The sequence below is a fragment of the Hylobates moloch genome, unplaced genomic scaffold (assembly GCF_009828535.3).
Source record: "Hylobates moloch isolate HMO894 unplaced genomic scaffold, HMol_V3 SCAFFOLD_13, whole genome shotgun sequence".
NCBI classification, from domain to species: Eukaryota; Metazoa; Chordata; class Mammalia; order Primates; family Hylobatidae; genus Hylobates; species Hylobates moloch.
In genome coordinates this window covers 82492650-82505773 of record NW_026652288.1, presented here as the reverse complement: position 1 = coordinate 82505773, position 13124 = coordinate 82492650, and the positions used below count along the sequence as shown (strand labels likewise).

The following is a 13124-nucleotide window of genomic DNA, read 5'->3' as shown; positions in this document are numbered from 1 at the left end:
TGGTAGAAAATCAGGATTTTTAGCACCCAGCAATGGTAGTGAGTCTTCTCCCACAATGTTGTGTCAGTGAAGGCCATGTGGGAAACAGTGATAAGATATTCCTACCCTCCAAGCCATGAGGGTATCAGTGGAAACCCAGTGAGGAGCTTGAACTCCCATCCCCACCCAGAAGTAATGAGAAGTAAGAGAAGTCAGGTGTTATGGAGGGTGAATTGGGAACCTGAACTTCTGTTTCCACATGGAAGTAACAAGGCAGTTCCCTCATAACAAAACACCTAAAATGTCCAGATTTCAAAGATTACTTATCATACCAAAAACTGGAAAGATCTCAAACTGAATAAAGAAAGATAATCAATGACTGCCAAAACAGAGATGTCAGATATATTAGAATTATTGACATTTTAGGCCAGGTGCAATGGTTCATGCCTGTAATCTCCATAATTTGGGAGGCCAAGGCAGGTGGATCACTTGAGACCAGGAGTTTGAGACCAGCCTGGCCATCATGGCAAAACTCCATCTCTACTATACAAAAATTAGCAAGGCATGATGGCACATGCCTGTAGTCCCAGCTATTCAGGAGGCTGAGGCAAGAGAATCGCTTGAACCCGGGAGGTGGAGGTTGCAGTGATGCAAGATCATGTGATTGCACTCCAGCCTGGGCAATAGAGTGAGACTCTGTCTCAAAAAAAGAAGAATTACCTGACGTTTTAAAGCAGGCATTATAAAATTGCTTTAATGAGCAATTACAAACACATTTAAGTGAAAAAAATAGTCACAGCAAATAACAGAAAGTATCAACAAAGAAAGAGAAAATATAAAGAAAAACGAAATAGAAATTTTAGAACTGAAAAAATAAAATAACTATAACAAAAAATTTATTGGATGGACTCAACAGCAGAATGAAAGGGACAGAGGAAATAATCAGTGAAAGAAAGATAGGACAAGAAACATTACCCAATTTTAGGCTGGGCACGGTGCCTCATGCCTGAATCCCAGCACTTTGGGAGGACGAGGTGGGGAGATCATGAGGTCAGGAGTTCGAGACCAGCCTGGCCAATATAGTGAAACCCCCATCTCTACTAAAAATACAAAAATTTAGCTGGATGTGGTGGCATGTGCCTATAATCCCAGCTACTCAGGAGGCTGAGGCAGGAGAATCGCTTGAACCCAGAAGGCAGATGTTGCAGTGAGCCAAGATCATGCCATTGCACTCTAGCCTGGGCAACAGTGTGAGACTTCACCAAAAAAAAAAAAAAAAAAAAAAAAAAAATTACCTATTCTTAACAACAAAGAAAAAATAAACTGTAAAAAAAGCCTCTGGGATCTGTAAGACTACAATAACAGATTTAATATTCATGACATCAGAGTTTCAGAGTAAGAATAAGAGTGGGCAGGATGAAAAAAGTTCTCAAAGAAATAGTGGCTGAAAACTTCCCAAATTTGGCAAAAGACAAAATTATAAATTTAAGAAGTTGAGTGGATATCAACTAGGATAAGCCCGAAGAAATTTATACCAGGATACATCATAGTCAAACTTCTGAAGACTAAAGGCAAAAACATCTTAAAAGCAGCAAGAGGGAAATGACGCATTATCTATATGAAAAAATAAATGACAATGGCTTTCTCATTAGAAACTATGGAGGCCAATAGTAAGTGGCATAATATTTTTCAAGCACTAAAAGAAAAGAATTGCCAACCCAATGCAAACATCTTTCAGGAATAAGGAAGAAATTAAGACATTCTCAGATGAAGGAAAACTGAGAGAATTCATCATCAGAAAACCTACCCCAAAAGAATAGCTAAAGAAAGTTTTCTGAATAGAAAGGAATCAAAAGAACGACCTAGAAATATCAAAAAGGCTGAGAGAACACAGTAAGCAAAAATATGACTAAAAATAATACACTTTTCTTCTCCTCTTCATCATGTTTGTTGGGGGAAACAAAAATAACAACATTGTTTAATGTAGTTCTCAATTTATATAAAGGATTTAAGATAATTAAACATGGGAGATGGTGAAGAGACAAAGAAAGCAATGATTCTATACTTCAAATTTAAAATGAACACACGCACATATTTTACGTACACACACGTAATATCTAGAGCAAATACTTAGAAAGCCGTACAAAAAGATATATCAAAAACTCTGGTTATGTCAAAATGGAATTCTAAAATATGTTTAACCTCAAAAAGGTATGGGAGTGAAACAGAAGCAACAACCAAAGAAAATAAAAAATAAAATGGCAGACTAAAGTCTAACATACCAATAATTACACTAAATTTAAGTGGCCTAAATACACTAATTAAAAGACAGAAATTGGCAAAATAGACTTCAGAATATGACCCAAATATTCTGTCTACAAACTCACTTCAAATATGATGAGGTAGAAAGCTTAAGAGTTAAAGAATATAAAAAGAAATATCATGTAAACATTAACAAAATGGAAGCAATAGTGGTTATATTAATATCAGACAAAGGAGACTTCAAGCAAAAAAAGTTAGCAGAGACAGAGAGGGATATGATATTCTATAACAATAAGATTATTAATCCACCAAAAAGACAAAGCAATTCTAAGTGTATGCACAAACAACAGAGTCTGCAAAACATATGAAGCAAAAACTGATGGGACTAAAAGAAAAAATAGACATGTCCACAATTATAGTTGGAGATTTCAACTGCCCTTTCTTAATAATTGATAGAACAACTAAATAGAAAATCAACAAGAATATGCAATGACTTAATAACGCTATCAAGCATCAGAATCTAATCCATGTTTATGTGCCCATGGAACATGCACCAAAGTAGACACTATTCTGGATCATAACAAACTTAAACAAATTTTGAAAGACTGAAATCATAAAGAATATGTTCCACAACTGCAATGGACTCAACCTAGAAGTCAATAACAGAAAAATCTGCAAATATTTGGATAGTTCATGGATCAAAAAAGGAGTCTCAAAGGAAATATAAGAATATATTGAACTAAACAAAAATGAAAATATAACATATCAAAATTTGTGGGATACAGGTAAAATAGCAATGAGAGAAAAACTTATAGCACTAAAGGCATACATTATAAAAGAAGAAACTATCTCAAATCAATAACTGAAGTCCGAGTTCAAAAACCTAGAAAAAGAAGGACAAAAATAAACAAAGCAAGCAGAAGGAAGAAAACAATAAGGATTAAACTAGAAATCAATGGAAATGAAAACAGAAAAATAGAGAAAATCAATGCCACAAAGACCTGGTTCTTTGAACAGGTTAGTAAAATTTAAAAAAAAAAAAACTAGCAAGATTAACAAATAAAAAAGGGAGAAGACACAAATCACCCATACCAGGAATGAAATGGAACATCACTACAGATGCTGCAGACAGTAGAAGGATAATAAGAGAATCTTAAAACAATTCTCCATATATAAATTTGACAACTTTGATAAATATACCAATTCCTCAAAAAACATGCTACCACCACTCACCCAATATAAAATAGTTTCATTAACCCTATAACTATTCATAATTATAAACTCCCCAGAAATCTCCAAGCCCAGATGGTTTCACTGGATGATTCTACCACACATTTAAAGAATTAACACCGATTCTGCACAATTTCTTTCAGAGAATACAAGAGTAGCAAACCCTTCCCAATTCATGTTATAAAGCTAGTATTATCCTAGTACCAAATGGGACAAAAATAGTACCCAAAAAATCTACAAACCAATCTCTCTTGAATATAGAGGCAAAAATCTTAACATTATTAACAAATAGAATTTAGCAATATGTTTAAAAATTGTATACCATAACTAAGTGGGATTTATCCCATAGATGCAAGGATGTTTGAATATTTCAAAATCAGTGTAATCTACCATATAAACAGATTACAGAAGAAAAATTACAAGATTATATCAATTGATGCAGAAAAAGCATTGGACAAAATTGACACTCATTTATGATTTAAAAAATACTCAGAAAACTAGGGATAAAGAGGAACCTTCTCAAATTGTTAAAGAGCATCTCCAAAAATTGTATAGTTAAATACACTTAATAGTGAAAGAATAAAATCTTTCCCTCTAAAATCAAGAACAGGGAAAGGATGTTAGCTTTCACCACTCTTGTTCAACATAGTGCTGGAAATTCTAGCCATTGCATTAAGGCACAAAAAGGAAAGAAAAGGCATGTAAAACAGAAAGGAAGAAATAAATCTGCCCTTCCCTATTTGCAGAGGACATAATTGTCTACATAAAAATACCCCCAAAAAAATGAGTTCAGCAAGGTTGCAAGATACAAGACAAATGTACAAAACTCAGTTGTATTTTTATATAACAGCAATGATCAGGGACACTAAAATTTAAGACAGTATTATTTACAATTGCTCAAACAAATGAAATACTTTGGTGTGAATCTAGCAAAACATCTACATGAATTGTATGCCTAAAATTACAAAACAGTGATGAAATCAAAGATCTAAATAAATGGAGAGATATACTGTGTTTATGGATTGAAAGACCTCACATAATATAGACACCAAAGGCTCAAATTTGAAATACAAGACTTTTTATATAGCTACAGTAATCAAGAATTTGTGTACTGATGGAGGAATTAACACAAAGCTCAGTGGAACAGAATAGAGAACCCAGAAATAAACCAATATATTCTGTGCTGATTGTTTTTATAAAGGAGTAAAAGCAATTCAGTGGAAGAAAAATAGCATTTTCAACAAATGATGCTGAAACATTTACACATCTGTAGATCAAAAATAAAAGAAAACTAAAACACAGACTTGACCTAATCCTTACACTTCATACGTAGACTTAAATGCAAAATGTAAAACTATAAAACTTCTACAAAACAATAGGAAAAAATCTACAGGATTTTGGTCTATGCAAACTTCTCAGACTTGACACCAAAAGCACAATCCATAAAAGTTTATAAATTAGACTTCATCAAAATTAAAAACTTTATCTGTGGAAGGACTCTGTTAAAAAAAAAAAAAAAGGATGAGAAAAAGCTCAGCATGAGAGAAAATACTTGCAAACCCTACATCCAACAAAAGACTATATACGGATTCTATAAAGAGCTCTCAAAATTCAGGAGTAAAAAAAAAAAGCCAATCCAATTTGAAAATGACGAAGATATGAACAGACATTTACCAGAATGAATGACAATTGAGCATATTAAAACATGTTCAACATCACTAGCCATTAGGGAAATGCAAATTAAAACCACAATGAGATGTCACTACACACCTATTAAAATGGCTAAAATGAGCAGTAATGACAGTACTAAATGCTGGTAAGGACACAGAGAAATTAGTTCACTCATACATTACTAATGGGATGTAAAATGGTACAACCACTGTGGAAAATAATATGGCAGTTTTGGACACGGTGGCTCACGCCTGTAATCCCAGCACTTTGGGAGGCCAAGGCAGGCGGATCACGAAGTCAGGAGATCAAGACCATCCTGGCTAACACGGCAAAACCCCATCTCTACTAAAAAATACAGAAAATTAGCTGGGCGTGGTGGCAGGCACCTGTAGTCCCAGCTACTCGGGAGGCTGAGGCAGGAGAATGGCGTGAAACCAGGAGGCAGAGCTTGCAGTGAGCAGAGATTGCGCCAGCCTGGGTGACAGAGCAAGACTCCATCTCAAAAATAAATAAATTAAATAAATAAATAAATAAAACTAAATATAACCTGGGGATAACATCACTACTGTAAAACCTAAGATCAGTGCTTGAGATATTTGGCAGACCCTGCACTTGATGGATCAGCTGGCACCACCCAGACAGATAAACTGGCTCATCTGACCTTGTAACCTCCACCCAGAACTGATTCAGCACAAGACAGCTTCGACTCCCTTTGATTTCATTTCCAATCCAACCAATCAGCACTACTGAAAAAAAAAAAAAATTAAATATGCAGCTACCATATAACCTAGAAATTGCCCTCCTGGGCCTTTATCCCAGAAACGTAAAGACTTATGTTCAAACAAAGACCTGTATACAAATGTTTATAACTTATTTTACAATAGCCCAAATTATTGTAACTTATTTTACAATAACCCCAAACTGGAAATAATCTAACTATCTTTTAAGGATGAATGGTTAAACAAACTGGTAAATTCATACCATGGAATATTAGTCAGTGATAAAAAGAAATAAACTATTGATACAACAACCTGAATAAATCTCCAGAGAAGTGTGAAGTTATTTACTATATGATTCCATTTAGATAACCTTCTTGCAATCACAAAATTATATAAATGAAGAACCTATGGCCAGGCACGGTGGCTCACTTTAATCCCAGCACTTTGGGAGGCTGACACAAGCGGATCACTTGAGGCCAGGAGTTCGAGACCAGCCTGAGCAATATGGCGAAACTCTGTCTCTACCAAAAATACAAAAATTAGCCTACTGTGGTGGCACATGCCTGTAATCCCATAATCCCAGCTACTCAGGATGCTGAGGGAAGAGAATCACTTGAACCCAAGAGGCAGAGGTTACTGTGAGCTGAGACCACACCGCTGCACTCCAGCTTGGGTGACACAGTGAGACTCTGTCTCAAAAAAAAAAACTTATTAGTTTACTAGTGGTTGCTAGGGCTTAAGAAGAGGTTAGGGACGAGGAGGAAAACAGATGGCTATAAAAAGGTAACATGAGAGATCTTTGTGGTAATGGAACTGTTCCATATCTTGACTGTATCAATGTCAGTATCCTGGCTGTAGAATTCTACAGTTTTGCAAGATATTACCATTGACGGACACTGGGTAAAAAATATGCTGAGTCTTGCTGAGTTTCTTTTTACTGATGTGTGTGAATCCTCAATTATCTCAAAAGTTTAATTTAATAATATATATATATTCAAACCTTCAGATAAATCTTACCAAAATTAATTTTTTTTAACTATGATACATGGTACCTTAGCCTGTTCAGGCTGTTATAACAAAATGCCATAGACTGGATAGCTTATGAACAACAGAAATTTATTTCTCATCATTCCAGGGGCTGGAAAATCAAGGCAGTGGCAGACTCAGTGTCCATTGTAGGCCCCTTTTCTGGTTCATAGATGGTGCATTCTAGCTGTGTCTTCACATGGCGGACAGAGCAAACAAGTTCCCTTGGGCCTCTTTTCATAACGGCACTAATGCCATTCACGAGAGCTCCATTCTTGTGACCTAATCGCCTCCCAAAGATCTTACATTCTAATACTATCACTTTGGGAGTTAGAATTTCAACATATGAATTTGGGAGGACAGAGACATTCAGACCATAACACATAGTTTCCTGGACTATGTGATAGCAAAATTTCATAATAGTTTTCTAACTCTATATTAAACGTACTGAAAAGTGTTATCATTATGGGTATTTTCAAGAGTTGGTGATATAGTTTGGCTTTTTTTTTGCATGTTTTGTAAAATCTCAGGGGCAGGTACCCCAGATTTTTATGTTACACTCTTATGACTAAAATACTAAATAATATTCCAAATTCACTAAATGAAAAAGGAAAAACTTAGGGGCTTGTCTGTCTGTTTGAATACCAGCCAAAAGCTAAAGGAAACTGCTATATTATGAATAGTAGAAACAACTCCGTTTCAGAAACTAAGTTTATTTTAGAAATTAATTTCAAGCCTATTTGAAAACAATTGTAATTCTAATAAGAATTAAAATTCAAACCATTTTGGCTGATAAATATTTAAAAGCTTTTGGCCTGGAAATAACACTGGAACAGAGCAAAGAAACTAATGTTATCAAATCCACTGTGGTGGGGTGAAATGTCTGTTTTGCCGAGAGGATTTTGGTCCAAACTGCTAATCACTGAAAACACATTCCCATTCTGTAACTACCACTATAGTCATATAAGCCTGATATTTATTCCTGATGAGTTTTATTCCTATTTCCTCAACTTTCTTCTTTAAAAAGATCTTTCAAAGCTTTAATTTTAAAAAAATTATTTGAGCACTCAATTCCTAAGGCGTGAACATTGCAAGCAAACCCATGTAAACACACCTAATCCTCTCTCCTTGATTCAGACTACATGAAATTTAAGAGGAAGCCTAAATTCAAGCCCAGCATCTTCCTTCTCAGTATAATTTACTTGTTCATTCATGTTTGAGATCAACTTCTTCTCACGGCCATTACTGGCAAGAGAGAAGCCTGGTTCCCAAGGTTTACACTAAGCCTGTGCCAGGGGGCACCAACCAGGTAGGGAACATCAGTGGGAAATGATAATTTTGGAAAGGATCAAAGTCATGTTTGAGGGGAAAATTATAACTTAATTGCTCTTCCCTTCACTTTATGGCTTAGTAGTTATATTCAGATGCTAGGGCTGCCATAGCAAAGTACCACAAACTGAGGGGCTTAAACAAGAGAAATGTATTGTTTCACAATTCTGGAGCGTAAGAGCCTGAAATCAGTGTCTTCAAGGTTGGGTCCCTCCGAGGGCTGTGCAGAAGAAACTGTTCCCTGCCTCTCCCCTAGTTTTTGGTGATTTGCTGGCATTCTTTAACATACCTTGGCTTGTGGGGGCATCACCACAATCTCTACCTTCCTCTTCACATGTTATTCTTCCTGTGTGTGCATCTGTCTCCAAATTTCCCTGTTTTATAATGACACCAGTCATTTTGGATTAGGGCCCACCCTAAGGACTTCATTTTAACTTGATTAGCTATGTAAATACCCTATCTCCAGATAAGGCCACATTCTAAAGTACTGGGGGTTATGACTTTAACATATAAATTTAGAGGCGGACACAATTCAACCCATAATAGTAGTATTTAAGTGTGAATTAAAAGGTGTTGAGAAACTGGCTGATGACAATTTCCTTACTCTTTGATATGGGTTATGACCAACAGTCATATGTTGGGTCAGAACCTGCCCTCCTATTGAGATATTTCATTTCCCTCAATCATCAGACATCCTAAAATTCTCTGCAAGCTCATTTGGTCTAATGTCCATATCACTATAATGTCAAGTCTGCATTGGCACATATATACACAAAAAAAGTTATCTGCCCGTTTTTCAAAGGGGAAAATTAGACCCAGAATGACACAGTAGCCTATCTGATACAGTTAAGCAAGTAGATTCTGTACCAAAGAGAGTCTAATAAAGCCTCTGCTTCAAAAACTGTGTACTTTCTTGTGTACTTACATATTTCTTTGTGTTTTATTTTCCTAAGGGCTTTACAGACATTTCTATCATTTGCAATCTGTTCTCCTAGTTATATGAATCTATTTTCTCTTTAACCAGCATTTTTCTTTCCTTGACATAAAAAAAAAAAAGAAAATAAAGAACCAGCTTTTCTAAAAAACATGTTGCAGCTCTCCTACACGTCAGTAAGTATAGAAGCTAAAATTGACTTACTTTGCTGCATATCGTGTCATTCATCTAATGGTGTAATCTAAGGGAATAACCTCTGATTTGAAAATGTGAATACTGAATTTTAGGACTGGACTACTTGGCTCTGATGTGAGTGTAAGTCATGGAATTTTATGACCAGATGTGTCTTTGGAAATTATCTAGGCCAACCCTCTTTTAATACCAACTGTTGGTGAAAACTGAAGTTCAGAAAGGCCAAGTAATTTCCCTGGAGTCACAGAGCAGGGTTAGAAGCCAACCCGAGAGCAGAATTCAACATTCCTACTGACTCCTCATCCAGTGCCCTTTCTACTCCTGGCCGTTTCAAGTACACAGGCAACACCTTGTCATAACCTTGCCTTGACAGTCTCAAAGCTAAACAATGGTAAAATAATGGTGACAAGAGAAAGTCGTGTTTATTTAATTTGTAGAAGAAAAGAATGCCTTCTGATATCCCTCATTCCAGGCATGACTTAAATATGGAAAAACACATGGTTTTCTGAATCTCTTCAAGTCTTTTATCAGAGAGTAGGATTACTGAGGGTCTACAATATCCTAGGTTTTGGAAATAGTGGACAACATGGACCTGGTCCCTGTCTTATGGAGCTGAAAGTCCAGATGAGAAGACAGATATTATATAAATCATTATAAACAAGTTTAAAAATTATGATATCTAAAGAGATGAAAAAATGTTACTGAGACAACCAACTTGGCCTGGGTTCTAAAGGAAGACTTCCCTGAAGCACTGATGTTTGACCTGAAATCCAGAGGATATGTAAGTGTTCTAATGGACATGTTCCATTAGGAAGATCGAGGGGGCATAGAACAATGCATGGCTGTGCTCAGATAATTGAGCGAGGTCCCACATGGCTAAAGCAGATGGATTGATGTTAGACAGCACCAGAGATACAAGTGAAACCTGATAACCCAGGTGTAGAGGTGTATAGACCATGTTAAGGGTTTAGAAATCCATTTAATATAATTAAGCAAGGGAAAGATGTGAAATCAGATTTATCTGTTTAAAAGTTCATTCCAGCATCATTATGAGATGGATTAAAGCACAGGAGGGAGACAGGCCAGGTAGGAGGTGAACATACAGGCCAGATACAGCACGCACATAGTATGTGCTCTGGACCTGCCCAGTTAATTCAGCAGAATTCTTTTATTCCAGTGACACATCTTGTGTTTCTTCTTTGTCTTTTTAAAATAAAATGCAACCCCGTTACTCAGTACTGCTCTTAATGAACACAATTGTTTTTAAAAGACAGCAGATACCTAATGGATATTTAAAAACAATTATTTCACTGTCTTATTGAAGGAAGCTTTTTTGCTGCGTTAGAATTGTAATTTAAAATTATATTTGGGCTAATTGCAAATATTCTTATTGTAAAGAACTTTGATTTAAATGATACATTGTCAATACAAATAATGTGAATGAATCATCAACTCAAGTATTGAAGTAATGGTAAGCTGCCATCCATTGTATTTGCACTGACTGTGCTCCATGTTAATTTTTTAATGTCTTATTTTGGTGAAAATCAGACAGTGTATATGTGTATGTGTGTATTTATATGTATATATATATAGTATACATAGAATAATGCATTAACTTCATGGAGGAATCCAAAAATATTCTGTCAAATTATTTTTATGTGTCCTGCAATGATGAGACATCATAAAAAACAATGTGCTTTTTAAAAAATGTACCTGAAATAGTTTTTACAAGGGTTTCAAAAAGAATAGTTTTCATATAAATAATTTATCTTGTTTTCTTTAAAAAAAAAAAACAGTGGACCGTTTGTCACTGGTATGATCTAAGACCTAAGCATAACATATGGATGAGTGCTGCCATTTATTATTCTCTTTTTGACAATCTGAATTATCCTTTGGATATTACTCTGAATGATAAATCAAGCAATTTAAAAGTGGAACTCAAAATTGGAAAATTGAAGTTGTAAGTGCTTTTATCTTAAGTAGATGATACGTTCATGTACCTTGAATAGTAAGTGCTCTAGCTTTGAGTTAACTTTATGACAATGAGCTCTTCAGTGAGTAATGTTGGGCTAATAAAATATGCAGGTCCTAGGAGTCAGGGTTAAGTATGAATTGTATATCTACTGACTTTCATGAGAACTCAATTCAGCATATGTGTAAACTTTTATTCTATAGTTTTTTCTGACAAACAGTATAATACATTCTATCAACTGCCATTGAATAATTGTAAGTTTTCTTTGAAGAAAGACTAATTCTTTTTCAAGAATTGTTGTGTATATCATTATTTTACCTTGTTCCCTGGAGTGTGGCATTTTTTTTTTTTTTGAGATGGAGTCTCACTCTGTCGCCCAGGCTGGAGTGCAGTGGCTCGATCTTGGCTCACTACAAGCTCCGCCTCCCAGGTTCACACCATTCTCCTGCCTCAGCCTCCTGAGTAGCTGGGACTACAGGTACCCGCCACCATGCCCGGCTAATTTTTTGTATTTTTTAGTAGAGATGGGGTTTCACCGTGTTAGCCAGGATGGTCTTGATCTCCTGACCTCGTGATCCGCCCACCTCGGCCTCCCAAAGTGCTGGGATTACAGGCATGAGCCACCGCGTCCAGCCAAGTGTGGCATTTTTTAAGAAAATGCATTCTTTCAGAATTTTGATTGAAAGGAGACATGATTCTTGCCAAGACTATACAAATACTCATTTTTCTCCCATGTTGGTTAGGAGCATCTAAATGCTAGACTCTCTGGCTTTGAAAGAGGTAAGGTTGTTTGTTTGTTTTCACTCTTATTGTTTATAAAGGAGATGGAGAAAAGGCTTGCCATGGATTAATCTTTTACCGTTCACTTTCCTTTGAAATCCCTGGTTTTACTGACTGTTAAAAACTGCATGGTGACAGTAATCCCCATTTCCATTCCCAATACCTTGGACCAAGTGATAAAGCAAACTCCTGCACTTCTGCTTTGTGTTAAGTTAGTAAAACAGGGGGACCTGTAATGGAAACAGAAGGAGGCTTTTATGTTTAATCATTTCTGTTTCTGCCAGTTCTGTTCCAACATGGATTTGTATGTGCCATTTATTTTAAATACCTCACCATTTTTATAAGTATACAAAACCCAGGAAACCAACAACAAATCTTGTTACATCTGTTTATTTCTTCTAGGTTGGACAAATTGAAGATTTTATATACCAATTAGAGGACAGTTTCTTAAAAACTAAAAAACTGAGAACTGCTCGAAGGCAAAAAACAAAAATGAAGCGACTTCAAACTGTTCAGCAAAGCTAGTCATTAGGGAGCAGGCACTAACACTAAGATATCCCAGAAGAAGAGGCAAGGGCATCCACCCCAATGCCCACCTACTACTGTGAAGCTGGATAACAAAAGCTTGTCACCAAAAGAAAGAGGTGGTATTCCCCTCAGTTCATCTTTACCAAAGACACTCTATGTTTCATTAATCTCAACTGGCAGCAATAAATATTCTCAGCAAGTTTGACTTGACTTTTCAGATTTCTCTTGTTTAGTTAAAGAACTTATAGAATAACCATTGATACCTCTTTCACTGCCTTGATCTTTCAAAATGGACAAAGGCATATCAGGTCTACCCAATAACGCTTATAGTATACATCTATAATCGTGTATTCATTAAGAATCATTCACAGGCCACCTACAGATATAGAAAACAATATAAACGCAAAATTGAACTTATAAAACTAATAATGTACTTTCCCAACTCTTACAAAGATAGTCATACATGGTATGTCTGACATCAATTAAGTTGTCTCATTAAGTT

The 13124-nt window shown here is 35.8% G+C and overlaps 1 protein-coding gene across 1 annotated transcript in view; it reads left to right on the top strand.

Annotated features, from left to right (window-relative positions):
* Positions 1 to 12824, top strand: part of SPATA16 (spermatogenesis associated 16) — a 257030-nt gene extending 244206 nt beyond the window's left edge. Inside the window, exon 11 of the mRNA XM_032172277.2 lies at positions 12497 to 12824. Within this exon, the coding sequence (XP_032028168.1) occupies positions 12497 to 12619 (123 nt within the window). The 3' untranslated portion in view covers positions 12620 to 12824. The remainder of the gene's footprint in view (positions 1 to 12496) is intronic.
* Positions 12825 to 13124: the final 300 nt, after the last annotated feature.